The 25604-nt window shown below is 37.9% G+C and overlaps 2 gene segments (V, D, J or C); both read left to right on the forward strand.

The window, feature by feature from the left end:
• The first annotated feature begins 2075 nt into the window (after positions 1-2075).
• On the forward strand, positions 2076-2507 carry LOC124864421. The segment is given in 2 exon segments: positions 2076-2115; positions 2200-2507. Coding segments are annotated over 2 exon segments (348 nt in total).
• A 20093-nt stretch (positions 2508-22600) lies between these two features.
• Positions 22601-23983, forward strand: LOC124864420. The segment is given in 2 exon segments: positions 22601-23582; positions 23679-23983. Coding segments are annotated over 2 exon segments (348 nt in total).
• Positions 23984-25604: the final 1621 nt, after the last annotated feature.

Here is a 25604-nt window from a genome sequence, read left to right on the forward strand (position 1 = left end):
TCTGCTTTCAAGACCTCGTCTGATGCTGTCAGAAGAAGAGAAACTCCCATGAGATTATCTTCAACATCAACATGGTCTCTGTAGCTCTGCTGCTGCTGGCTGTTGGATCCTGTGAGTCTCTCTGACTGACTCAGGGTATGACTATGGTTCGCATTTTTATCGATCTTTAAATGATATACAATATTTGTTGCTTTTTTAGGTGTGAGGTGTGACACAGCCACATTCTGAGACTTTACACCCAGGTCAACGTTTGACCATCAGATGTCAGGTCTCTTTTTCTGCGGACTGGACTGGTTATGCAACAGATCAGACTGCCTGCAGGTAAAGGACTGGAGTGGATTGGTAGAAAAGGTGGTTTTTGGACCACAGAATACAAAGAGTCCATGAAAAACTAGTTCAGCATCGATGTAGACACCCCCAGTAAAACAGTGACTCTGAATGGACAGAATATGCAGCCTGAAGACTCTGCTGTATGTTACTGTGTGACAAAGCCACAGTGACACAAACAAGCAGCAGAGCTGTACGAAACCCTCTCAGGACACATATAATACAAACGTTTGACGGGATTAATAAAAGGGTATGCACAATGTATCCCTGAGATAAATAAAACTGAAATGACAAAAAAGAGACAAAACAAATTTACTTTATATTGTATCATAAAATTAAATATACCTTTAATTTTTTTAAAATCTCTTCACAATTTTATTGAACAAACATATAATAAATTCTCAGCGGGCCTCAAAACAAAGCAACAGCTCAGACAGGTGTTTTTTCAGACTTCAATCCGAGATGTGGTTTTCCTACTTCTAAAAGAGCTTGAGAAATGTTTTCGAGAAAAGTTCATTATTAATTAGATCTAAAGAAGTTCCTATAACAGTGTTAAAAGTTTTCAAATATGATCACAAACATAAATTCAGAGGGAAAACTGCCTTGTCAGGAATCTGGACTGGTGACAACATTTTTTTAACCAACTACTTGAGTGAAGAATACAGAATTGTTAAAATGCAGCAGCTAATAATCTGTGTGTACAAAAAATGCATCATACATCTTAAAATGTGAACAAGTGTGAAAAACAGCAGCTGAACTGATGAAGAGAAATGAGCAATAGTTGCTGTTGGGATTATGTTGTTTAACAGTATGGACACAGTCAAACTCCTTGCTATTTTCCGCTTTCTCAATACCATAAAACATTTCTTTAAATACAGAACCGATGGTTAGCATTGGTAAGATTCGGGCCAGCATGAACCCTTCAAAAGAGTTCATAACATAACTTATAAAACGACTCTGTATGAAACCTTCATGGTCCTCTTCAGCAGTCTGATGCCTTACATTATTCAACACTCAATCCTGAGAGAATACTGGCAAAATGTTACATGAAAAACAAGCTAAAAAATACTCTTCTGGATGATCATTAATAGGTCAGCACATTTAACTCTGGAATTAAAAATAATGACGTTTTCTCTCCACTTTGTGTACGTCATTTATCTACATGAAACAATGTGTTTAGTTTTTGTAACGTCATCATTAACAAATCTATTTTTTCACTCATCTGGTTAAAAAGGCACATCTTTAGAGAGGCTGCATAAAATGCCCCGAGAATTCATTTTTACAAGACTCTACAAGAAGAAGTAGTAGATACTCTATATCTATATAACATTTTAGCATAATGACCCAAACGACACTGATTCATTTTAGTAGATTCTTATTCTTAACACCTATGATAAAAATGTTTTTTTTATTTTATTTATGTTATGTAATAAAACAATGATTATTGGCTGTCAAACTGTGTACCAGATCCTGAAGTCTAAAGTAAGTACAAATACAGACAATCAGAAAACTGATAAAACACTTTTTTAAATAAAGATATTTTTGACATTTCTCCAGAAATGAAGAAGTTAATTAAATGCTGACTTAATCCCTGCTTGCTGGTTGAAATAAAAGATCAAACTTCCTGCAATCAAATCCTAATAGGCAGGTCTGTCAATATGCAAATCAAACACAGAGGGTTTATAGATATAATGTTATGCATTCATCTGCAGAAGAAGAGAAACTCCCATCAGATCAGTTTCAACAACATGTTGTCTGTAGCTCTGCTGCTGCTGGCTGCTGGATCCTGTGAGTCTCTCTGACTAACTCAGTAACTATGCTTCACTTTCTTACTGTTCTCTAACTGATATATAATATTTGTTGTTTTTTTAGGTGTGAGGTGTGAACAGCTAACACAGCCAGCTTCTGTTACTCTACAGCCAAGTCAAAGTCTGACCATCAGATGTCAGGTCTCGTATTCTCTCAGCAGCTATGCAACAGCTTGGATCAGACAGCCTGCTGGGAAAGGACTGGAGTGGATTGGTAGAAAAGGTGGTGGATATTCCACATACTATAAAGATTCTCTGAAGAACAAGTTCAGCATTGATTTGGACACTTCCAGTAAAACAGTGACTCTAAATGGACAGAACCTGCAGCCTGAAGACTCTGCTGTGTATTACTGTGCCAGAGAGACACAGTGACACAAACAAGCAGCAGAGCTGTAGAAAAACCCCTCACAACACATTTAATACAAAATCACCAGAGGAGGCGCTCTTGAACCAGGTTTATGTTTGACTTGATAAACTGAAAAAATAAAAGCTATAAAAGTTATATCCCTGATATAATTATGGAAACCTGAAATGGCAAGAGACAAAAAATGTATAATAACAACACATATTGTGTAATGGTTAGATATACCTGATACATTTTAAAATCTATTCACAATTTTTATAATAATCTTAAAATGAGAATACCAACCTAAATTCAGAGTGCTCCCAAAACAGAGAAACAGCTGATGTTTTTTGTCATTTTCTATGTTTCAGGCTTTTTTTCAACTTGTGTTTAACAGAAATTTTGTTTAGCCACTTCTACCGTGGGCTTCACAATTGGTTTATTATTTAGATCTAAAATGGACTCTGATATGTTTATGTTACAAAATAATCCTGAATTATAAAAGATAAAAAAAAGTATTAGATACCTATTGTTTGAAGCAAATCAAATCCTGAATAAAATAAAAACACAATTACAACTCAAGCTTTTTAAGCCACCTCTGCTTCATATTGACATTATTTCCTTTTTTCTTCTTTTTTTAAATATTGTTCTGTCTGTTATGTTTTCTCTATCCTCTATTTAGTTTTTTAACTGTTACATCACAGTATTTGCTGCGGAACAGCTAAATAGGGTCATGGATTTCCGGCTCAGCAATTTTGAGTATCTCTCATTTTTTCTCACTGTGACTTTGTAGTCCAAGCTCAAGCATGCCTATGCTGCATGAGGATAAGTTTGGTTCGGTTACTGGGTGTATTAACCCAAACAATGTATTACACCATCCCCCAGCATCTTTCCAAGACATTCCCATCATGTGGGTCAAGAGGTTTCCAGGATACTCATATAAAAACTCAAGCTCTCATTTGTTCGCATGTTGGGAATGAACACCTATTTGAGATAGTAATTTAATCATATTATTTTCAGAATAAAGAGAATTCAAGCTGCAAGCAGCATTGGGCTGCCCTCGCAGCTTAGTGCTGCTCGGCACTGTGTCCCGACCGCGGGAATCTTGCATCATTGCGCCACTCCACCGATGAGCCTGCCGCCAGGCGGTACTGTAAGCAAGCTTTCATATGAGTTTCTGCTCCCGCAAGAATTGCTCAAAATTTGGCCGAAATCTAAATCTGAAATTATTATGTGTTATTAGACAAAGTTTAAAACTTTTGAAGACTGTCAAGGAAGATGAATCAGCTAAGAAAACAGTTATTTGGTTGTCAGTGGGCGGAGCTAAAATGATATAATTAATCGACCAGGCCATTGTGTTCAGCATTCGTCCAAGACGATCCATACAAAACTTGGTGTGGATCCGATGATATGAGGCAGGAAAAGTGTTTGAAATTTCCTAAGGTGCACCTTCGACCCAAATTCAATTGTAATCCAATATAGCTGTTGTGAAGCTTGTATGAGTGATGAAGGAAATCCATCAGTGTAACCTGTGACTGGTCTAAAGTGATGTCAGCAGATGCACCAGTGAATGTGCTGAGACCTGGTCTGTGATGAGACACAGAAACTTTGGTGCAGCTGTGACCTTGTTTGTGGAAGCTATTACACATTCATCTGTTATGTCAAGAAGTCAGATGTTAAGGGCTTGGCCACGGCCACATGTTTTGTAGCAGTGAAAGCCTAATCCTATTGTATGTTTGTAGGCTGACAAAGATCATGCATGATCATATCCAGTTTGGAGCAAATTGGATCAGGCATGTATGATTTACACCCCACCATATGCAAATGGTGAGACATTCAACTTGGCCATGCTGCCGCACTCACACGCTTTGGTACAGCAAAAAAAATTCATAACCTTTGATCCCCGGTGCCTTGAGAATATGCTGAGTCATTTTGATGTCTGTTAGTTAAAAGCTGCTCAGATACAACGTGTGTAAATAAGAGAAAATGGCGACACAAACAAACAAGCAGTAGCGCAGTAGAAAAACCCCTGAACAGATTATATAAAACCACCACAGGAGGAGCTCTAAGATCGTTTTTAATTAAATGCATTTCGAAAATAAAAGTGAAAATTTCTATTTAAAATGTAATTCTGTCAAGGTAGTATTGAACAAAAAAATATTTTTTATATTCACCACATTTTAAGGGGCTTGTTATAAACATTAAGTTTTCTAGAAGGAAATAAACTTTTGCCTTTATTATAATATGATAACAATAAATAGGTTTAGTAAACAGTTAAGCAGGACTAAAACATAAAACATACAACAGTTACAAGCAGCATAATCTAAATGCTATAAAGCCTCACTGTGTTTACAATTGCTCTTGCTAAAGTACACAAACCTGGCTTCCAAAAATATGCACATCTTGACTGCAAAATACATTCAAGACGTTTCTGGATGAATGATTACATTTCAAAATAACCTAACTAATTACGTATTTTATTCTTACTAGCTGATTGAGTGGTTAAAAACACTGCATTGACCACCTGGACAGACTGGTCAGTTTAAAGGTATTATGATCATTACTAAGACACTTGGATCAGACTGTCGTGATCACTACTTTCAGTGTAGTCAGTGGTACCATTCTCTACTTCCTGCTGGCTGTGAGAATAAATGGACTGGAAGTTAAAATCAATGTAAATTAACAGAGTGAAAATAAAGTAGACTGCATGTTAGAGTAGTAGATCTACCTCGACCAGATCTTTTTAATGTAGCCATTTTTGATTTGTTTTCTAACTCTAACTCGCCTCATTAATGTGTAAAACAAAGCAAAAAGAGAAACATGTTCCCCAAGGAATCAGTGTGTTTAATATAAACACAGAGACTTTACAATAGGCTCATTACACTCTTGAATTGGTGGGAATAAGAGCGATATGCACGCTGTTAAAGAAACAGTTCATATTGTGGTTCATGATTTCCTGTTTCAGGATTTCAATCAAGTGGTTCAACTGATAAAAGTCCACATTGCAGAACAGCTCAGATATAATACATTTTTAACAGTTTTTGTTTAAGTTTCATTTGTTGATTTTTGACAACTGGTAAAGAAATAATTAAAACATGTTGATAGGCAGCATTATGTCTTATAAGTTTAGATAAAACTGAAATTAAGCTGACATTAAACCATTTACAAATGACTTTTTGAATCCAAATTAAATCTCTGGAAATAATCTAAAATGATGATTAGGATTAAATGTTTGCATAGATTTATATCAGATGAGTCTTGTTTCCTCTCCAGGAAAAGGAGTCAATGCAAATAATAATTACTGCACTTTTACCTGTCTGTTAGTTTAAGATCTGCAGTGAATCAGAGGTAAACACTGTATGAACAGAGACAAATGGCTTTTACAATGATTAGATATGAGGATATATTTGCCTTTATTATCTTGTCAATCAACTGGAGTGTTAAGAATTTTTTTTTTTTTTTCTAACAACATAATTGATGAATGCATTTCCTTGTCTAATAAAATAGTAAACTAGCCATTTACCTAGAAAATAACATGAATCCTAACAAAAAAGAAAACCAGTTATTTTTTGGTAATTAAAAAGATGGATGTTTTAAGAACAACCACTTATGAAAAAATCTGTTCTAAACCCAAATATAGTTTTTCTTAGAAACTTACATTACATGCATCACTTGGCTTCAGCTGCTATAAGTGTTCAGAGAGAGCATTAAACAACAATTTACCATCTGACTTTATCATTTTAAAGCTTTATTTATAATAGTTGATGTTAACAGCATAACCTGATCCTGCAATTCTGATTGGGCAGTTTTTTTTGTCTCTCCTTGTGTGGAAACTAAACCTCTTGGCAGTCAACTATAAATCGTTTATTGGCTGCAGAAGGAAAGAAAAGTCTCAATAGATCAGCTTCGACTCTTAACATGTTTTCTGTAGCTCTGCTGCTGCTGGTGACTGCTGGATCCTGTGAGTTTAACTGAGGCAGAGGCAGTGAGATCCAACCTACTTAATGTTATATTTTTTTCATAATTATATACAATTATATATTTGTCTTCCACAGGTGTAAAATGTGAAGAGTTTACACAACCAGCCACTCAGATTCTGCAGCCAGGTCTATATCTGACCATCAGGTGTCAAGTCTCTTATTCTCTGGGCAGCTTTACAACACACTGGTTTAGAGAGGATGCAGGGAAAGGACTGGAGTGGATTGGTGCTGCACAAAGTGGATATACCTCAGTCTACAATGATGTGCTGATAAACATGTTTAGCATTACTTTACAGGATTCCAGCAGGACCGTGATTCTATATGGACAGAATCTACAGCCTGAAGACTCTGCTGTATATTACTGTGTCAGAGAGACACAGTAATACAGTCAAGAAGAAGAGCTGTACAAAAACCCCTCACCTAATATATACATGTATTATTTACAATTACCAGAGGAGGCACCCTGGGACCACCACGAATTTCAGATCAATCTTTAAAGAAAACTCTGTAACAATATCTAATAACTCATTTAATGGATTTTCTGAAATCTTTATTTTGTTCTAATATCAAAGTACCTGGATGCACATACTAAGAATCTAGTGCTTAGTTGACAAGATATTTTCACTTATATTCAGTGAACAGCTTTTTATCAATATTAAATGAGGATTCAATACATAAACGTCATATATAACCATTTTAATCCAAACTCATTGTTAAAGAAATACATTTTTCCATTCCTTATGAAAAACCCTGGACATTCGATAGGACTGCTGTTTTAAGGCTTCTTATTGATAAGACACTTGGAATGATTAAATATAACTGAACATGAAGGAAAAGTACCTGAATGGTTTAGTTTGAACCTGTTTCATTTCAAAAAGCTGTTGTTGATTTAATTTCTAACTCACCTAATAAATTTGAAAATCATAGCAAAAAGAGACAAATATGTTTTGTGAGGTAATAACGTTTAATGAAAACACAGACTTCACAAAAAAGTATCCAACTGAGAGAGAGGCTGTGGTCTTGCGAGAACTGTGCGTAAGTAATATGCCGGTATACTGGTAAACAAACAAAACACTGCACACTCAGGAAAAACAAGCTAATAAATTCAAGCCAAACATAGAATCGTTAAAAATACTAACCGCTGTCTCATATTTTACCAATAAAACAAACTGAACGAGGAAACCTTGGACAGCCCGGAGAGCTGCATGGACAAATGTTTTCACAACATTGTGGCAAGCCACACAAATTTGCACCCATGACCACACAAACATCATAATGCATCCGTTCAGAGTGCTCAACAATCACCTCCACTATATCTCCAGAGAAAAGCTACGCTGATGTCATGGACTCTATCGACAAGAAGCTAACCAGCCTGGATGCTCGTCTGGCACAAGCTCTGAGGGAGTCTACTTCAGCCAGGAACAACTAGCTTCACTCACAGCTGAGAACCAAACGCTGAGTGATAATGTGAAAACACTTAATGATGGGATGATGCAGCTGTCTGGAAAAAATGAAAAAATGAAGGAGAAAATCCTGGATATACAAGTTCAGGGCATGCATGAAAACCTTGTCTTCTCCGGCATCCCAGAACAGGCAGAGCAGGACGCCGAATCCACAGTCTGTGAATTTCTCCGTCAGCTGAAATTCTCAAGTGATGATGTAAAAAACCGGGAGATAAAAGATCGGGAGATCACTCTGTGGCTTTATAAGGAGCAACAGCAGGTTAGTCTAAAATATGTAACACTGGTTAGATAAGAGATTAAATAACTGGCAACTGTAATCTAATGTAAAGCGCAGTTTAGCATGATGTTTACATTGTTAGATATGGGCAGGCCAAGGGTGAGCTTCTGGGTATCCTTTCCTCTTTGTCTCCTCACATTTTGTCTGTTACCACATCTCTCTGTCATTCTATTTTTCTTCTGTCACACACACACACATGCACACTCACACACCTCCACACACACACACACACACACACACACACACACACACACACACACACACACACACACACACACACACACACACACACAAATATTTATTCTGGACTTTACATCAGGCAACCCAATTCAGTAACTATGATTTCACTTGGGTCTATCTGTTTCTATGGTGACATGTGCTGCCCAACTACACACGCAGAACTATAGGCACTCTACGGTTTGTCACATGGAACATGCATGGAGCCGGCACCAGAGAGAAATGTGAAAGATTTTTAACCAATTTAAAAGACTACAGGCAGACATTGTCTTATAACAAGAGATTCATAAATCTGCCAAAGCTGCAAATAATCTTGGATCACTGAAGTTTCCGAATGTTTTCTGTCTGCTAAAATTCTAGACAAAGGGGAGTAGCAATTTTGATTCACAAAATATTAACTTTACAGAATTAGACACAGTTACAGATCCAAAGGGTAAATTTATAATAATAAAAATATATATACATAGCCAAAAATTGTCTTGTCGGTATATGCCCCGAATGTTGATTACCCCTCATTCTTCTATACATTTTTTTCTGCACTGTCTGCAGTCTGCACTTGGATTGCTTACTCTACCTTGGGGGCGATTTCAACTATGGTCAAAATGAACAAATTGACAGGTTGAGTACAACAAGGACTCAGCGCAGTTGACAATCAATAAATATACTTAAACAGTACATGAGTGATTACAGACTATGCGATGCATGGTTCACCCTAACCGCAGAGAACATACTTTCTTCTCACATGTCCATTTCCATCAAGCTTACTTTCGTCTGCATTATTTCCTAGTCAGCAGCTCGTTTTTGACTGACATCTCAGATACTGAAATACACCCCATAGCTGTCAACGATCATGCTCCTGTCTCTTTAACTCTAGTAAATAGTAAAGAAAACCAGCAAATTAAAAGCTGGAGGTTTAAGACATCATTGCTTAAGGGTGAAGATTTTATCAAATAGTTTAAAGAAGAGTGGACTTCATATTTGGAGTTTAACGACCTCCGTTGGACATCAACATCTGTTCTCTTGGAGGCAGGGAAAGCAGTGATGAGAGGTAAAATAATGTCATTCTATTCACATAAAAAGAAAAAAAAGAAAACAAACGTATTCAGAAATTAGAGGAAACCATTAAATTGTTAGAAGCTTCCCAGTAAGAAGAAATGCTGGGCAAGCCACTTAAGCACAACAAGAATTAAATGAAATTATAGACAAAAAACACCCAATTTTATCTTCCAGCCTGGGCCCCAATTTTAATGGACAGGCGGGGTGGGACTGCTGGTGTCAGCCGGGTGGTTTGGCAGGCTTGGCGGTGTGCTGCTTCGCTGGCTGAGAAGGTGGGTGGTCCAGAGAGGGGGGTGGTTGGGGTGGCAGGCTCGAGGGTGGTATGGAGGGGTTGCAGCATATGGGTTGGGGGGGTTGTGCCCTCATTTTGGATGTGTGGTCATCTGCATTTGGATTGGCTGAGCGGTGACAGTGTAGCTGAGCTGGTTGGTGATTCTCCTGTTGTTGCAGTGGCGGTGAAGTACTGTGTTTGCGGAGGGCGGGTGGGGGCCGTTGGCTGGGGACTGCTTGCCCGGTGAATTTAGTGTGGAGTCGGGGGGTCTGTTTTGAGTATGGTGCAGAGTGATGTCTGCTCTGTTGCCCTAGTAGGCGGAGGCGCCCCTCACCCGTATTGTAAAACGAGGTGAGGGGTGCGCACCAAGGTATCTGGTAGTAAACTAAGCCTCCATAGCTTTTCGTTTCATTTCAACAAGTTCTCTCGAATGCTTTGGTTTATTTCGCCTTTTTGTCTTTTTTGCTCCCAGGCCTTTCCGTTTGTCTAGATGGGCCATTTGCTTTGGCATGTTGTACTGTTGACAAAAGAAATAAAAAGAAAATTACAAAAAAAAAAGAAAGAGAATAATGGACCTACACAAGTCCGGTTTATCCTTGAATACAATTAGTATTAGTAAAGTATAAACACAACAGGAATTTCCTGCCATGATAGAAGCATTACATTGAGGTGAAATAAATCATGTTGTGGGAGAGCTGGACTACACCATCGGTCAGACTGATTAGGGATGGGTACCTTTCACATTTGAACCGATACAGTACCTGGTACATTTGTGCATGTTTATGTATAAAAAAATGGTAATTTGTTTACTAATAAAATCTCAAATGTATTCAATTTAACATATTAATTTCTCAATATATAAACGAACATATCAAAATAACTTCCAACTGTCCAATATTGTAACATCGCAGTTGTTTCACAGATCTCTTCAACATGAAAATCCTAACTAACTATCCAGTGTTTTCTCTTAATAATGCACGAATTAATACCCAGCTCCACCTATTCCTATTTTTGTCATTTCTGCTCTGAAAAATTGTGTGATGGGGGTCCATAGAGGGGAAAACGTTTAAAACAAATGAGCAAAAGAGGATGGAGTAAACATAAATAAATAAATAACTATTTTACAAATTGAACTATCATAAACTACAAATGAAAGTGAAGCAGACCTCCTTGCTGTGAATTACATTTACTGTTAATCTTCGTTCCTTGTGCAGTTGTTTTTACAGAACACCGTGTCAACTTTCTCAGGCAAGAGCTGATAATAAATACCCGAACATAAATAGTAAATTTGTCATATATGAACACAAACATTTCTAAACCTTTTCACTAAGCTGTCTAACACATGCGTATGCAAACATTTTAGCACAATAATGTTGTGGCCCTTAAGTCGCATTACTAAAAAATGACAACAAAATTGGAAGACACAAGTTGTGGCTTTATAATACTGCTGAGAAAAAGTTTAGGACCTTATTGTTGTCACACAATTACTGCCTCTCTCACTCTTTTACTAATGCTATCACCTACCATCATCTGCTCTCTCTGCCCTCGGTCTGCCTTCACTCTGTCTCTATTCTTCCTTTACTTTATGCTTCTGTTAAACGTCTGTTGCTGCAGGAGTCGAAGCTATAGGAAATATATGTGTAGTTTTTACACTTTGGCAGCATCTGCCTGCACATTTTCCCTTTTTTGTGCATCACCCTTTCTCTTTTAGCTTTCCATTTTATGTCATTCGTTTCCAGGCATTTTTATGCCTTCACTAATGCCACTATTCCACACAGACCACGAATACCATAAATTGCCAAGAATTGTGAAACTGTAGGATTCGTGAGGATTCTTGGGATTTTGCAAATTTTCTGGTCCAATCTGTGACGGCGTGAGATTTAGTCACGACACAGATACGACAGATGACGATAAAAGGTGACATTTGTCTCAATTCGCATGAATATTGTCAATAATTCAGTACGATTTACAAAAAAACTATTAAGAATACTGGACAAACGTTTGGAATCAATAAACAATATGTCGAATGCATCTAAGAGTCAGGTACAATTAAATATGAATTTGTTGCTATTCTACACAATTTGTGGGATTTTTTATCATGATATAATAAACAGTGATGAGGGACTAGCAGGAGTGAATGTTATTTGAAAGATGTCTGTTATTTAAATATTTTTAGTGAATTCATTGGTTTTGCTGATAAACTGAAAAAACTAAAGTGTCATGAAGCAGGTTTCGGAGGTAGAACCAATGTGCATTGAAGGATACCAGGAGAAGACGAACGAAGGTAAGTGCAGATTTTTATAGGTCCTTACTACCTGAACCATGCAGGGAAACCAGGACCATACAAAAACCAAACCAGACCAGAATAGAGAGTCACCTGACATTAACAGGAACGACAATAATGACGAGGACATCTTGGATGAGGATCCAGCGGGGAACAATTAAAACAAAAAAGGCATATATACAAAACAGAACAGCAGGGGGAACCAATAAGAGGAGACCAGACAATCAGGGAAGACTAGGAACAGGCATGATAAATGGAGGGAAAACAGAGACCAGACCAGGAAATAAACAAAAACACAAACACAGACACATGACGGCATGACATACCCCCTCCGCTTAAAGGCAGATTCCAGACGGCCTCACAAGGTCCAGAAAAACAAAATGTTTAGGAGTTCAGACGGATGGCGTCGGAACCAGAAGGACCCTCGAAGCAGACAGTCTGGAGGACAGCCACGAGGAAGCCGGCGGTGGAGCTCCGAACGCTTGACACCACGGTGGAGCTTAGAAGCCTTGAAACCACGGTGGAGCTCAGACGAGCAGTGCAGAAAACTGTTGGAGCCCTTGGCGAAGCCGTGCAGATCTGTAGCGGGGCCCTGCAAATCAGCCGATTGAAGGCAGCTCGGCCTCGAGCTCCTCCAGGACAGGAACAGAACTTGGCAGCGGTTCCTCCACGAGCCGCAGCAAACATCTTCTTGGCAGTTATTTCTTTTTTTGAGGCGCAGTTGAAGCACTGTAGTTCTTATTATAATCAGTAGACACCACTGCAGATAAAATCTGCCTGCATTCAACACCTGGCAGCAAAAGAAAAGTGTAAAGAGGTGTTGCCTCCCCAGTATAACTCTAACTATAATGTTTTGCCTCATTTGAAGAAATTTTACAAGTCTATCAAACGTCTAGCAATAAATACTCCCTCTGTGTTTAAATAAATATAACGATCTGAGGTGCTGAAAATGACGTGTTTTGAAATTGTGAACTTTGAAATACTTCTAAAATTCTAATTGCTCAAAGAAAGACACAAATGTATATTTTATTTTGGTTGATTGATCACACAATCAGGAAAAGGCTTCATTAAAAATTAAAAATGCTAATATAGAAATATCCTAATAAAACAGTCCTTCTAAAACAACCAAGCAACAAATAGATAAACAAACAGAAAATCCCAAACTTGCTATTTTAAGCCAAAAAATAATACCTGCCACCAAAACAAACAAACAAGCTCATGACAACCACCACAATATTAAAACCTTTCCAAAGAACGGTGATATTATCTATGAAGATCATGATCAACAGAGAAAGCTATTGAATTAATAAAGCTTTTAAGGTAGCTCTAATTAAATCTTTACTTAACAAACCTTCACTTGATCAAGATGACTTGAACAATTACAGACCTATATCCAATCTTCCTTTTTTATCTAAAATTCTTGAGAAAATAGTTGCTAATCAAATGTGTGAGCATTTACACAGCAATGACCTGTTTGAAGAGATTCAGTCAGGTTTCAGAGCTCATCATACTCTGCTGAAAGTCATTAATGATATTTTTATGGCCTCAGATAATGGACTTGTGTCTGTACTGGTTCTGTTAGATCTCAGTGCTGCATTTGATACAGTCGATCACAATATTTTCTTAGAAAGGCTGGAATATGCTGTAGGGATCAGGGGAACAGCGCTAGGCTGGTTTAAATCTTATTTGTCTGACAGATTCCAGTTTGTTCATGTACATGATAAATCATCTTTAAACTCCAGGGTTAATTGTGGAGTACCACAGGGTTCAGTACTTGGGCCAATTCTCTTTACTATATATATATGCTTCCAATAGGTAAAATTATCAGGCAGCATAGGATACATTTTCACTGTTACGCCGATGATACTCAGCTTTACTTATCCATAAATCCTAACGAGCCCAACCAGTTAGATAGACTACAAGCATGTCTTGAAGACATAAAAACTTGGATGACTTTAAATTTTCTGCTTCTAAATTCAGACAAGACAGAAGTTGTCGTCTTTGGACTGGAGTCTCTGAAAAAGAAACTGCTTAGTCAATCACTTAACTTGGATGGCATTAAATTGACCTCTGGTAATAAAGTAAAAAACCTTGGTGTTATTTGTGACCAGGACATGTCATTTAAATCCCATATTAAACAGGTTTCTAGGATTTCCTTCTTTCACCTCCGGAACATTGCCAACATTAGAAATATCCTATCCAGGAGTGACGCTGAAAAACTAGTCCATGCATTTGTTACTTCAAGGTTGGACTATTATAATTCTTTACTATCAAGATGTCCACAAAATGCAGTTAAAAGCCTTCAGCTGATTGAACCCACTCAAGACTGTGGAAATGGTGGTGGACTTTCGGAGAACACCACCCCCATAAACCCCCCTCACCATCCTCAACAACACTGTATCGGCCATGGACCACTTCAGGTTCTTAGGAACCACCATCTCTGAGGACCTGAGATGGTCTTCACACATAGACACTGTTCGAAAGAAGGCCCAGCAGAGACTGTACTTCCTGAGACAACTCAAGAAGTTCAACCTTCCACAGGAGCTGCTAGTCATCTTCTACACTGCCATCATTCAGTCTGTCCTGTCTTCATCCATCTCAGTGTGGTTTGGCTCATCCACAAAACAGGACAGGTCCAGACTGTAACAAATAATCAGGACTGCAGAGAGAATAATCAGGGCTGACCTTCCCTCCATCCAGGACTTAAACAGGTCTAGGGTCAGGAAAAGAGCTGCTAAAATCTCTGCAGACCCCACACACCCTGCACATAAACTGTTCAGAGCTGCCGCCGCTACAAAGCACTGTTCGCTAAAACCACCCGCTACAGAGACAATTTCTTCCCCCAGGCTATTTCTCTGTTGAACATTCAATAGAGTACAAAACAACAGCATACAGATGTTGCAAATGCACCTTTTTATTATATATGTGTATATTGTACATTGTAAATATGTATATTCTGTAATGCAAAAACAGAACAAAAGAGCAAAGTGTACCGGAGTCAAATTCCTTGTTTGTATGTATGAACTTGGCAATAAAGCTGATTCTGATTCTGATTCTGATTTTAGCTTCCCTTAATTGGTTCCCATTTAAATCAGAATAGAATTAAAAATTCTCCTCCTCACATATACAGGTCCTTCTCAAAATATTAGCATATTGTGATAAAGTTCATTATTTTCCATAATGTCATGATGAAAATTTAACATTCATATATTTTAGATTCATTGCACACTAACTGAAATATTTCAGGTCTTTTATTGTCTTAATACGGATGATTTTGGCATACAGCTCATGAAAACCCAAAATTCCTGTCTCACAAAAGTAGCATATTTCATCCGACCAATAAAAGAAAAGTGTTTTTAATACAAAAAACGTCAACCTTCAAATAATCATGTACAGTTATCCACTCAATACTTGGTCGGGAATCCTGTTGCAGAAATGACTGCTTCAATGCGGCGTGGCATGGAGGCAATCAGCCTGTGGCACTGCTGAGGTCTTATGGAGGCCCAGGATGCTTCGATAGCGGCCTTTAGCTCATCCAGAGTGTTGGGTCTTGAGTCTCTCAACGTTCTCTTCACAATATCCCACAGATTCTCTATGGGGTTCAGGTCAGGAGAGTTGGCAGGCCAATTGAGCACAGTGATACCATGGTCAGTAAACCATTTACCAGTGGTTTTGGCACTGTGAGCAGGTGCCAGGTCGTGCTGAAAAATGAAATCTTCATCTCCATAAAGCTTTTCAGCAGATGGAAGCATGAAGTGCTCCAAAATCTCCTGATAGATAGCTGCATTGACCCTGCCCTTGATAAAACACAGTGGACCAACACCAGCAGCTGACACGGCACCCCAGACCATCACTGACTGTGGGTACTTGACACTGGACTTCTGGCATTTTGGCATTTCCTTCTCCCCAGTCTTCCTCCAGACTCTGGCACCTTGATTTCCGAATGACATGCAGAATTTGCTTTCATCCGAAAAAAGTACTTTGGACCACAACAGTCCAGTGCTGCTTCTCTGTAGCCCAGGTCAGGCGCTTCTGCCGCTGTTTCTGGTTCAAAAGTGGCTTGACCTGGGGAATGCGGCACCTGTAGCCCATTTCCTGCACACGCCTGTGCACGGTGGCTCTGGATGTTTCTACTTCAGACTCAGTCCACTGCTTCCGCAGGTCCCCCAAGGTCTGGAATCGGCCCTTCTCCACAATCTTCCTCAGGGTCCGGTCACCTCTTCTCATTGTGCAGCGTTTTCTGCCACACCTTTTCCTTCCCACAGACTTCCCACTGAGGTGCCTTGGTACAGCACTCTGGGAACAACCTATTTGTTCAGAAATTTCTTTCTGTGTCTTACCCTCTTGCTTGAGGGTGTCAATAGTGGGCTTCTGGACAGCAGTCAGGTCGGCAGTCTTACCCATGATTGGGGTTTTGAGTGATGAACCAGGCTGGGAGTTTTAAAGGCCTCAGGAATCTTTTGCAGGTGTTTAGAGTTAACTCGTTGATTCAGATGATTAGGTTCATAGCTCGTTTAGAGACCCTTTTAATGATATGCTAATTTTGTGAGATAGGAATTTTGGGTTTTCATGAGCTGTATGCCAAAATCATCCGTATTAAGACAATAAAATACCTGAAATATTTCAGTTAGTGTGCAATGAATTTAAAATATATGAATGTTAAATTTTCATCATGACATTATGGAAAATAATGAACCTCATCACAATATGCTAATATTTTGAGAAGGACCTGTATAGCCCTTAATGATCTAGCTCCATCATACGTTAGAGATCTGATTGTTCCATATATTTCTAACAGAGCACTTCGTTCTCAGACTGCAGGTTTACTGGTGGTTCCTAGAGTCTCTAGAAGGAGAACGGGAGGCAGATCATTTAGTTATCAGGCTCCTCCTGTGGAACCAGCTCCCGGTTTTGGTCCGTGAGGCAGACACCCTGTCTACTTTTAAGGCTAGGCTTAAAACTTTCCTTTTTGATAAAGCTTATAGTTAGAGTGGCTTAGTTTATCTTGAGCTATCTCTGTAGTTATGCTGCTATAGGCTTAGGCTGCTGGAGGACACACGGATCACTTTCACTCTCTTCGCTACATTCTCATACTACTCTCCAATTTTGCATTTTTTGCTGTTATTTCAGCTTTTGACTTTGTTCTCTCTTTTCTCTTCCTAGAAGCTACGCCTGGCCTGACTCTGTCTACCTGTGACACCTTCATGGAGGGGGGCATCGTCCAAGTTTCTGCTGGCAACAACTTAATGTTCACCTTCTACTGATGATACACTTGGCCCTGTCTTTCAGTATTTAACCCTGTCTCTCTCCTGCTGCCTGAGCTTTTACTGTAACTAATTATTTGTTCTCTCTTTCATACTCTAACCTTGAAAACTGGCTCACAATTTATCTGTTCTTTCTTACTAGATGAAACGACTAATGGAGCTACATTCATTAACATTTACTTTTCCTTCCCATAGAAAGGACTCCTGGATCAGTGCTTCTGTGTTCTTTTTGTGTCTTTGCTCTGTTCTCTCAAACCCCCAGTCGGTCGTGGCAGATGGCCGCTCATACTGAGCCTGGTTCTGCTGGAGGTTTCTTCCTGTTAAAAGGGAGTTTCTCCCTGCATGCTCAGTATGAGGGATTGCTGCAAAGTCAACGCCAGTGACTGTTCACTGTCTCTACATGCCCATCCAGGAGGAGGGAATGCTACAAGTCTCTGACTGGATGCAATCTGCTGGGTTTCCTTAGAAAAGCTTTTTATCCAATTTGAATAAATAACTGATTCTAACTGTACTGTTCAATGGTTAGTTATTAATTGGAATCAGTGGCGTTTTTGCATTAGGGGCCCGTGGGGCACGGCCCCACCAGTGGGGCTGTTTTGTACAAGAAGATATATGTTTTTTTAATAAATCAGATATAAGATATACATTTTTATCATTTCTTTTATAAATCAGACACAATAATGTGATTGAGCTTAAGGTAATAGTGTAGTAGTGTGTGAATTTGTCTCTGTGCTTATGCTGCTCGCCAGTTTTCGCTCGGTGGGGCATAGCAGAATTGGCCCTGTACGGGCACTGTTATGAGCTGGACAAACTGTTGCGCGTGCGTGTGCTCAACGTGCACTTTAATTTCGTAAGTAAGGAAATTCATCTTCTGTCATTGTGTTTTGGAAACTACAGGGAGAAAAGGAATGGGGTCATTGGGGTTGACTATGAGTCAACAAAAGTAAGAAGATATTTTCTGTTCCCCATATAATACCTGAAATAACTTAATGACAGGCTAGCACTGAAAATTTCAGAAATGCTGTTCCCCCATACAGGCCGAAAGAACAAAAACATTTTAAACAACAAGCAGGCAAATTATTCACTGGCTGTTTGACATTATGCAAATTAAGTTTTCTGGTTTAAAGACTTGATCTGCCAGCTGCAGAGGAAGAGCAACTCCCATCTGATCACCTTCAACAACACCATGTTCTATGTAGCTCTGCTGCTGCTGGCTGCTGGATGTTGTGAGTCTCACTGAAAAACTGAGATCAAACCATTCAGACTGTTTACAGTGTGTTAAATTAATACACTCTATTTTATTTGTTTAGGTGTGAAGTGTGAACAGCTGACACAGCCAGCCTCTGCAACTCTGCAGCCAGCTCAAAGGCTGACCATCAACTGTCAGGTCTCTTATTCTCTCAGCAGCTGTCCAACAGCTTGGATCAGACAACCTGCAGGAAAAGGACTTGAGTGGCTTGGTCAAGCAGACAAAGGATGGACCACATATTATAAAGATTCACACAAGAACAAGTTCAGCATCTGCTTTGTTTCTGCCAGTAAAACAGTGACTTTGAATGGACAGAATCTGCTGTGTATTACTGTGCGAGAGAACCACAGTGACAAAAACAAGCAGCAGAGCTGTACAAAAAAAACCCTCAGAGCCTGAACAGGTTATATGAACCCACCAGATGGGGAGCTCTAAGACCATTTATTGTTAGATTGGTTAAATTAAACATTATTTGCAATGTAACCATACGGACAGAAGGATATTTAGCTGAAATGAAAATAGTTCAGTATATAAATCATATTAAAAATATGGTCTAAAATTTACTTGGAGATTGTGCAAAATGTTTTGTTTGCCTTAAAGTGATACAAATTAAATATGTTTGTCTGAATGATCTGAAAACATATTAAAGCAGGAATCAAAACAAAGAAAATTTAAAAATGTCCAAACTAATTTCAAAGAAGTTTGGAGAACAAAGACTGATATTGATATAGCAATTGTTTTTCTGCTGTCCTCTGTCTGATTCCTGGTTAAAAACAAACCAACACATTTTGATGGTTTAATTTGATGGTCACTGGAACATTTGGATCAGACAGGCAGCAATAGGACTGCAGGGACTAAAATCAGATGCAGCAGCATTTGTATGACTCTCTCATCACCTGTATGTACATTCACATAGTTTGCAGGCTTTGTATATCAAATGTTATCATTTTAACCACAATCCATTTATAAAATCAAATATTTTCTTGGTTTCTAACACTAAGTACCAATTTTTAATGTATAAAATTAGACAAGAAGTAAAAGAGGAGTTTTTTATAAGGCAACAGATCGGAAGATCAGGCCTCATAAAACACTGTATAACAGAAGGTGACACATAAACTGAACACAAATGGTTTGGGATTTCTTGTTTTTCAGAGCTTCTGTCATCATCTTTGTTTGTCAGAAAGTTTTCCTTGTTTTGCTGTTTTACAAATAGCTTTATACTGTATATCGTTGATAAAATGCAGCATTTTTTCTTTAACGGCACAGTTGTTTGCACATTCTCTAGTTAATTTATGTTTTAAAATCACATATTCACATTTAGTTTTTGCTAAAATGGCTTGTTTTTATGTAGTTAATATAGAAATACTTGTTCATCACCCCTTGTATTTTATGTCTTTTTATATTGAATCAGGAAAGCACTAAGGTATATGTTGTTGGATTTTTTAAATGGTAGGATGAGATATATAGTAAAATGGAACACACTGTCAGTACATTATGTCCCTCCTTCTCCATTATCATGTAAATCAATAATCTCTGCTGTGTATTTCTGTCCTGCTGACTGGTTTGTAATGTGTGTCTCCAGCTTCAGGATGATGAACCCACTCACTGCTCCTCTTCTTGGCCTCTTTCTGCTATTGCTCCCCTAAGGTATGTTAAAATATTGAGGTAATGTCAGTACATTTGTCTTTTCCTTGCCATTTTCACCTGTGGTTTCTGACTTTTTATCTCATCGGGTTGTACGGGAAAGACTATGGAGTCTATCCAATCTTGTCCAGTGATAAAAAACCCTGGAGAGACTCTCAGTCTATCCTGCAGATGGTCTGGCTTCACATTTAGTGGCTATGATATGCACTGGATCAGACAACCTGCAGGTAAGGGACTGGAATGGATAGGAATTGGATACACTAATCCCTTTTCTAACATATCTGCCAGCAGTGTGAGAGGATGTATTGAAATCAGAAAGGACAACAGTAACAGCATGGTTCATCTGACGCTGTCCAGCCTTAAACCAGAGGACTCTGCAGTGTATTACTGTGCCAGAGACAAACAGTGGGTAATGTGAGCAGAGAGGTTGTACAAAAAACAATGAATTAAATTACAATCTTTAATTAACAGAATGTAATTTTACAATAGTGCCTGAAAAAAATATGTATGTTATTTACTACATAGTCACAAAGCATCCACGACTGTGAGCGACTCACTGAAAGTTTGTGAGCGCTGACTCAGTTCAGTTCAGTTCAGTTTTATTGATATAGTGCCAATTTACAACACATGGCATCTCAAGACACTTTACTAACTCAATTCAATTGATTCATACAGATTTGAAGTCATGTACATCCATTCCAGTGCAGTAAGATTCAGTTTATTATTAAAACTGGTTAAAAAGTTTTTCTATCTAAGAAAACTCAGCAGATTGAATTGAGGCAAATACATTTCCAAATGACAATACTTCATGCTTGTTGAGTTTCAAGATATTGACAAACGTATACTGTAAATCCGATTTCTAACAAAAACACTAGCTTATGATGAACATCATAAGTCATTTTCAAAAACATACCTAATATATGCATATCAGGAACAGAGATCATTTACATATTTTAGTGCATAAATACATTTTTTAACTCTCTAACATATTAATGATTACTAAAATGTATGAAATATATGTTTGATTTAAAATAGAGCTTTAAAGATATTTTTAAATTTGTTAAATTCATGTGATGCTTATAAAAAATAGCTTTAAAACAATGATGAACAAAATTGATCAAAATAAATCAAGACAATTTGGTTCCACTTTCCCATACAGTAACATAATTACCTTAACAACAGCATTATAATAGAAAAAATCATCATGCACTTTGAGGTTGGAGATGCTGACTGGTCGATTTGCTGCAATGCAAATGATCTTTTTTATCTCTTATATGTCATGCAACCCAAAAGGAAGACAAGAATAAGATCAATGCAACACAAATATTGTAAATTAGGGCAAATAGTTCATTTATGCTTGCTGAAAGAACAGAAATATCATCTTACACTGGGTGGTCAAGATACTCACTGGCTGTTTATTATTATGCAAATGTGATAAACTACTTTTAAAATCCCTTCATGATTTTATTAAACAAACATAATTAAACAGAATAAAGCCTCAGAAGCCTCTAAAACCAAGCAAAAGCTCATATTATTAATACGTTTTTATTCATGTGTTTTTTCCACTAGTAAGATCTCGAGGAATGTTTTTATCAAAAGTAGTTGATAAAATCTTTTTAAAGTTGTTTTTTGAATGAAAATATATCAATAAATTATTATTATTATTTCTAATTTCTAAGTTTTGTCAGTTATTTGGCTTTATATTGTTATAGCTTTGAACAAAAGTAAAGATAAATTAACTGAACAGGAATGTTTAACATAAACATTACAATGCAATGTCTGCAGAAAATCAAGATGAGTTGTGTTTCATTTCCAGTGGGAGGAGTTGATGCAAAACTTGTTCTCCTTCCACCTTTACATGTCTGTGACAGAATTAAAGACCTGCAGTAAATCAGAAACAAACACACTGCAGACTGAGCAGAGACAAATGGCTGCTACAATGATCAGACCTCATCAGGTTGTGATTGCTTTTCTCATCCTGACAGTTAACTGGACAGGTAAGAACAAAGGGTCCTTAAAGGAACCTCTTTAGTCATAAATACACAATGATTATAGTTCAGAACCTGATGATCTGTATGTCTGCAGGTACTGATGGTCAAACATTGACTGAGTCTGAACCAGTGGTTAAAAGACCTGGAGAATCCCACAGACTGACCTGCACATATTCTGGGTTTAGTAGCACTCCTTACATAGCTTGGATCAGACAGGCAGCTGGAAAAGGACTGGAGTGGATTGGTAGGATCAGCGATGACAGCAGGTACATCAGGTACTCTGATTCTGTGAGAAACCGGTTCACCATCTCCAGAGACAACAGCAGAAGTCAGGTGTATCTGCAGATGAACAGTCTGACAGCTCAGGATTCTGCTGTTTATTATTGTGCTCGAGAGCCACAGTGACACAGAAAGCAGAAACACTGAACAACAACTCTGCAGTGCATGAAAAGTTTTAACACTAAGCCAACCCCTGGGGGAGCACTAACACCATCTATGTGTCACAGCAAACACATTTAGATAGACACATCTCTGATGATCTGAGGGGTCAGGAAGGTTCACACTGGAGAAATAACTTTGACATGTTTATAAGCTCAAAAATCTTTTAGTTCTTTGTAGAACATTCAAAAGATTTGAAAATAGATTTTTTTAATTTAATCTAGTCATGTTTTTAATGGCTAGATTAGATCTAGATCTTTATGGCTAATCTTTCTCAAAATACACAGATTTTGCTTTCAAAATGTTTTGAGCTAAAAATGTGCATACAAGAACACAAGTGTAGTACTACAGTTGTAGTAAAGCAGACAATTCATTTAAACCTTCTTCAGTATTTCTCAGAGTTTACCTCAAAGATCTGCATTAGATCCTGACATTGGTATGAAGACTGAAACTCCTATTCCTTTCAAGATTGAGAATGCACAGCTATTTGAAACCTGCATATTATTTTAGCAATAAGAAAAAAAATCTTCATTATTTAATGAGACAGAAATGAAATCACTGCATTGTGTGATTTTTCAGAATATACAGACAGACAGTCATAATAACAGAAACATTTAGTGGACAGATGGAAAAAAAGAGTTTCAGCATTTAAGATGAGGAGGATTTTTAAAGTCCTTCTTGGTATTAAAATAAAAATAAAACATTAGCTCAGATATGATTCTTGCATGTGGTTCATGGAGGTAAAAAACAGATTGATAATACATAAGAAAGGCATTTTTAATCATGAGTTTCTGGTGTGGAGTGTTTGGTATTATGCAAATCAGAAGAGTCAGGTTTAAAAGGCTTGATCTGATGCTCTCAGCTGTAGAAGAAGAGAAACTCCCATCAGATCATCTTCACCACCAACATGTTTTCTGTAGCTCTGTTGCTGCTGTTGGCTGCTGGATCCTGTGAGTCTCACTGAGGCAGAAACATTTACAGCATGATTACACTAAACCGAATGTTTGTTTTTGCTAACAATTCAGTGTTAATGTGTTTCTCCACAGGTGTGAAGTGTGAACAGCTGACACAGCCAGCCTCTGAGACTGTTCAGCCAGGTCAACGTCTGACCATCAGATGTCAGGTCTCTTATGATCTGAGCAGCTACTGGACAGCTTGGATCAGACAGCCTGCTGGGAAAGGACTGGAGTGGATTGGGATGAAATATACTGGAGACTCACGCTACAAAGATTCCCTGAAGAACAAGTTCAGTATTGACTTAGACACTTCCAGTAAAACAGTGACTCTGAATGGACAGAATATGCAGCCTGAAGACTCTGCTGTTTATTACTGTGCAAGATACCCACAGTGACACAAACAAGCAGCAGAGCTGTACAAAAACCCCTCAGAACAGATGACCAGAGGAGGCGCTCTTAAACCAGTTTTATGGTTGACTTAATAAACTGAAAAATAAAAGGTACATTACACAAAGTTTATCCCTGACATAGTTATCCTTAACTGAAATGACAAAAAGAGACCAAATATTTACTATAACCTATAATTACTCCCTCTCTGTTTATACTGAACTGTGCATATGCTTGCAAAAACGGATGTGGTTTTAGAAGGTACCTCGCTGCTGTTCCAGCTTGAAGAACCAAAATAGGGATCTGCATGACTGGCCGAAGCAACTGACCATCACAAAGCCTTGATCTTGGTTCCATAGAAAGTTTGAGGATCGATGGAACAATATACCAACAAACAACTGTGAGAAGTGTGTGAAAGAAAACCCAGAAACAGTTGACCCAAGTCAAAACAAATTGTTGAATCCCTGGTGTTTGGGCTTTAGTTTTGATTTGTGTTTGTGTTCTGATCATTCTTGGGTTTTCATTTTTCTTATTAATGTCTTGCCATACAGAGTTCATTCCTTTGTGTTGAATTTCTTAGTTATTTCTTGTGTTCTGCTTTCTGTTCATTTTGGTTTGTTCTCTTATTTTAACATTCGGTTTTACCCCTTTTGGTTTGTAGATCCTTTGGGTTTTATTCAAGCTCCCCTGTTTTCTCTGTTGATAAATCTCCTTCCCTCAGTTTCCCTACTCTGTATTCTCTGTCATCTGCTCTGTACTGATTGGACTCACCTGGTTACAATGTCACTCTCCACCCTTCCTCAGTATTTAAGCTCCTTGGTTTCCATGTCTATGCTGGTTACTTCGTGCCCTGGTTTTGTCCTGTTCTCCTTGTGCCCTACTGTAAGTTTTTGTTCTTTATAATTATTAGTACTCACCATGTTGCTCCCGAACTCCCATCTGTGGTCTCCTGCTATACTCCAACCTCGCAATACATGACAAAGCCATACAGTTTAAAAGGTTTTATCAGTTACTAAGAAAGTGTATGTAAACTTTTAAAAAGTTCTCTAAAAATATTTTTCACATTGTTCTGGAAATTAGCAAATCTAAAATTATTTTGGAAATACAAACAGACCTAAAACAGTAGAGGTTTAATGTCAGACAATGAGAAAATGTTTATGTGAGTATTAATACAGTTTGTTAATATCTGGTTTCAACTATGTTATTAATGAATGATTTCCTCATTAAATACTTAGATTGCCTTTCTTAGAAAGTGGTCAAGCTGATTAATTTGGATATATAAGGTTTTACGATACAAAACAATGATTCATGGCTCTGAACTGTTTAATAAAGTATGAAGGTGAATAAACAGGAGAATAAATTTAGTGAATGAAGCATCTTAGAAAAAACTATTGTAAATACAGGCATGCTACTTTTTGTGTTATTAGTACTAATACCATCCTATATCATCTAATGATATTAGAAGATGTGCCTTTCATTTTCTCAAGAAAAGTGTTTATTTTAATATTTTTACAAATCAGAACAAAATAGGCCAATGAGTTGGAAGGTAATATTGTAGGATTACAGAGTTGGTATAGATCTAATGGTTAATTGCAACAAATCTCTCAATAGAAGTTCTTGGTGTCTGAG

Source organism: Girardinichthys multiradiatus, chromosome Y (assembly GCF_021462225.1).
Source record: "Girardinichthys multiradiatus isolate DD_20200921_A chromosome Y, DD_fGirMul_XY1, whole genome shotgun sequence".
NCBI classification, from domain to species: Eukaryota; Metazoa; Chordata; class Actinopteri; order Cyprinodontiformes; family Goodeidae; genus Girardinichthys; species Girardinichthys multiradiatus.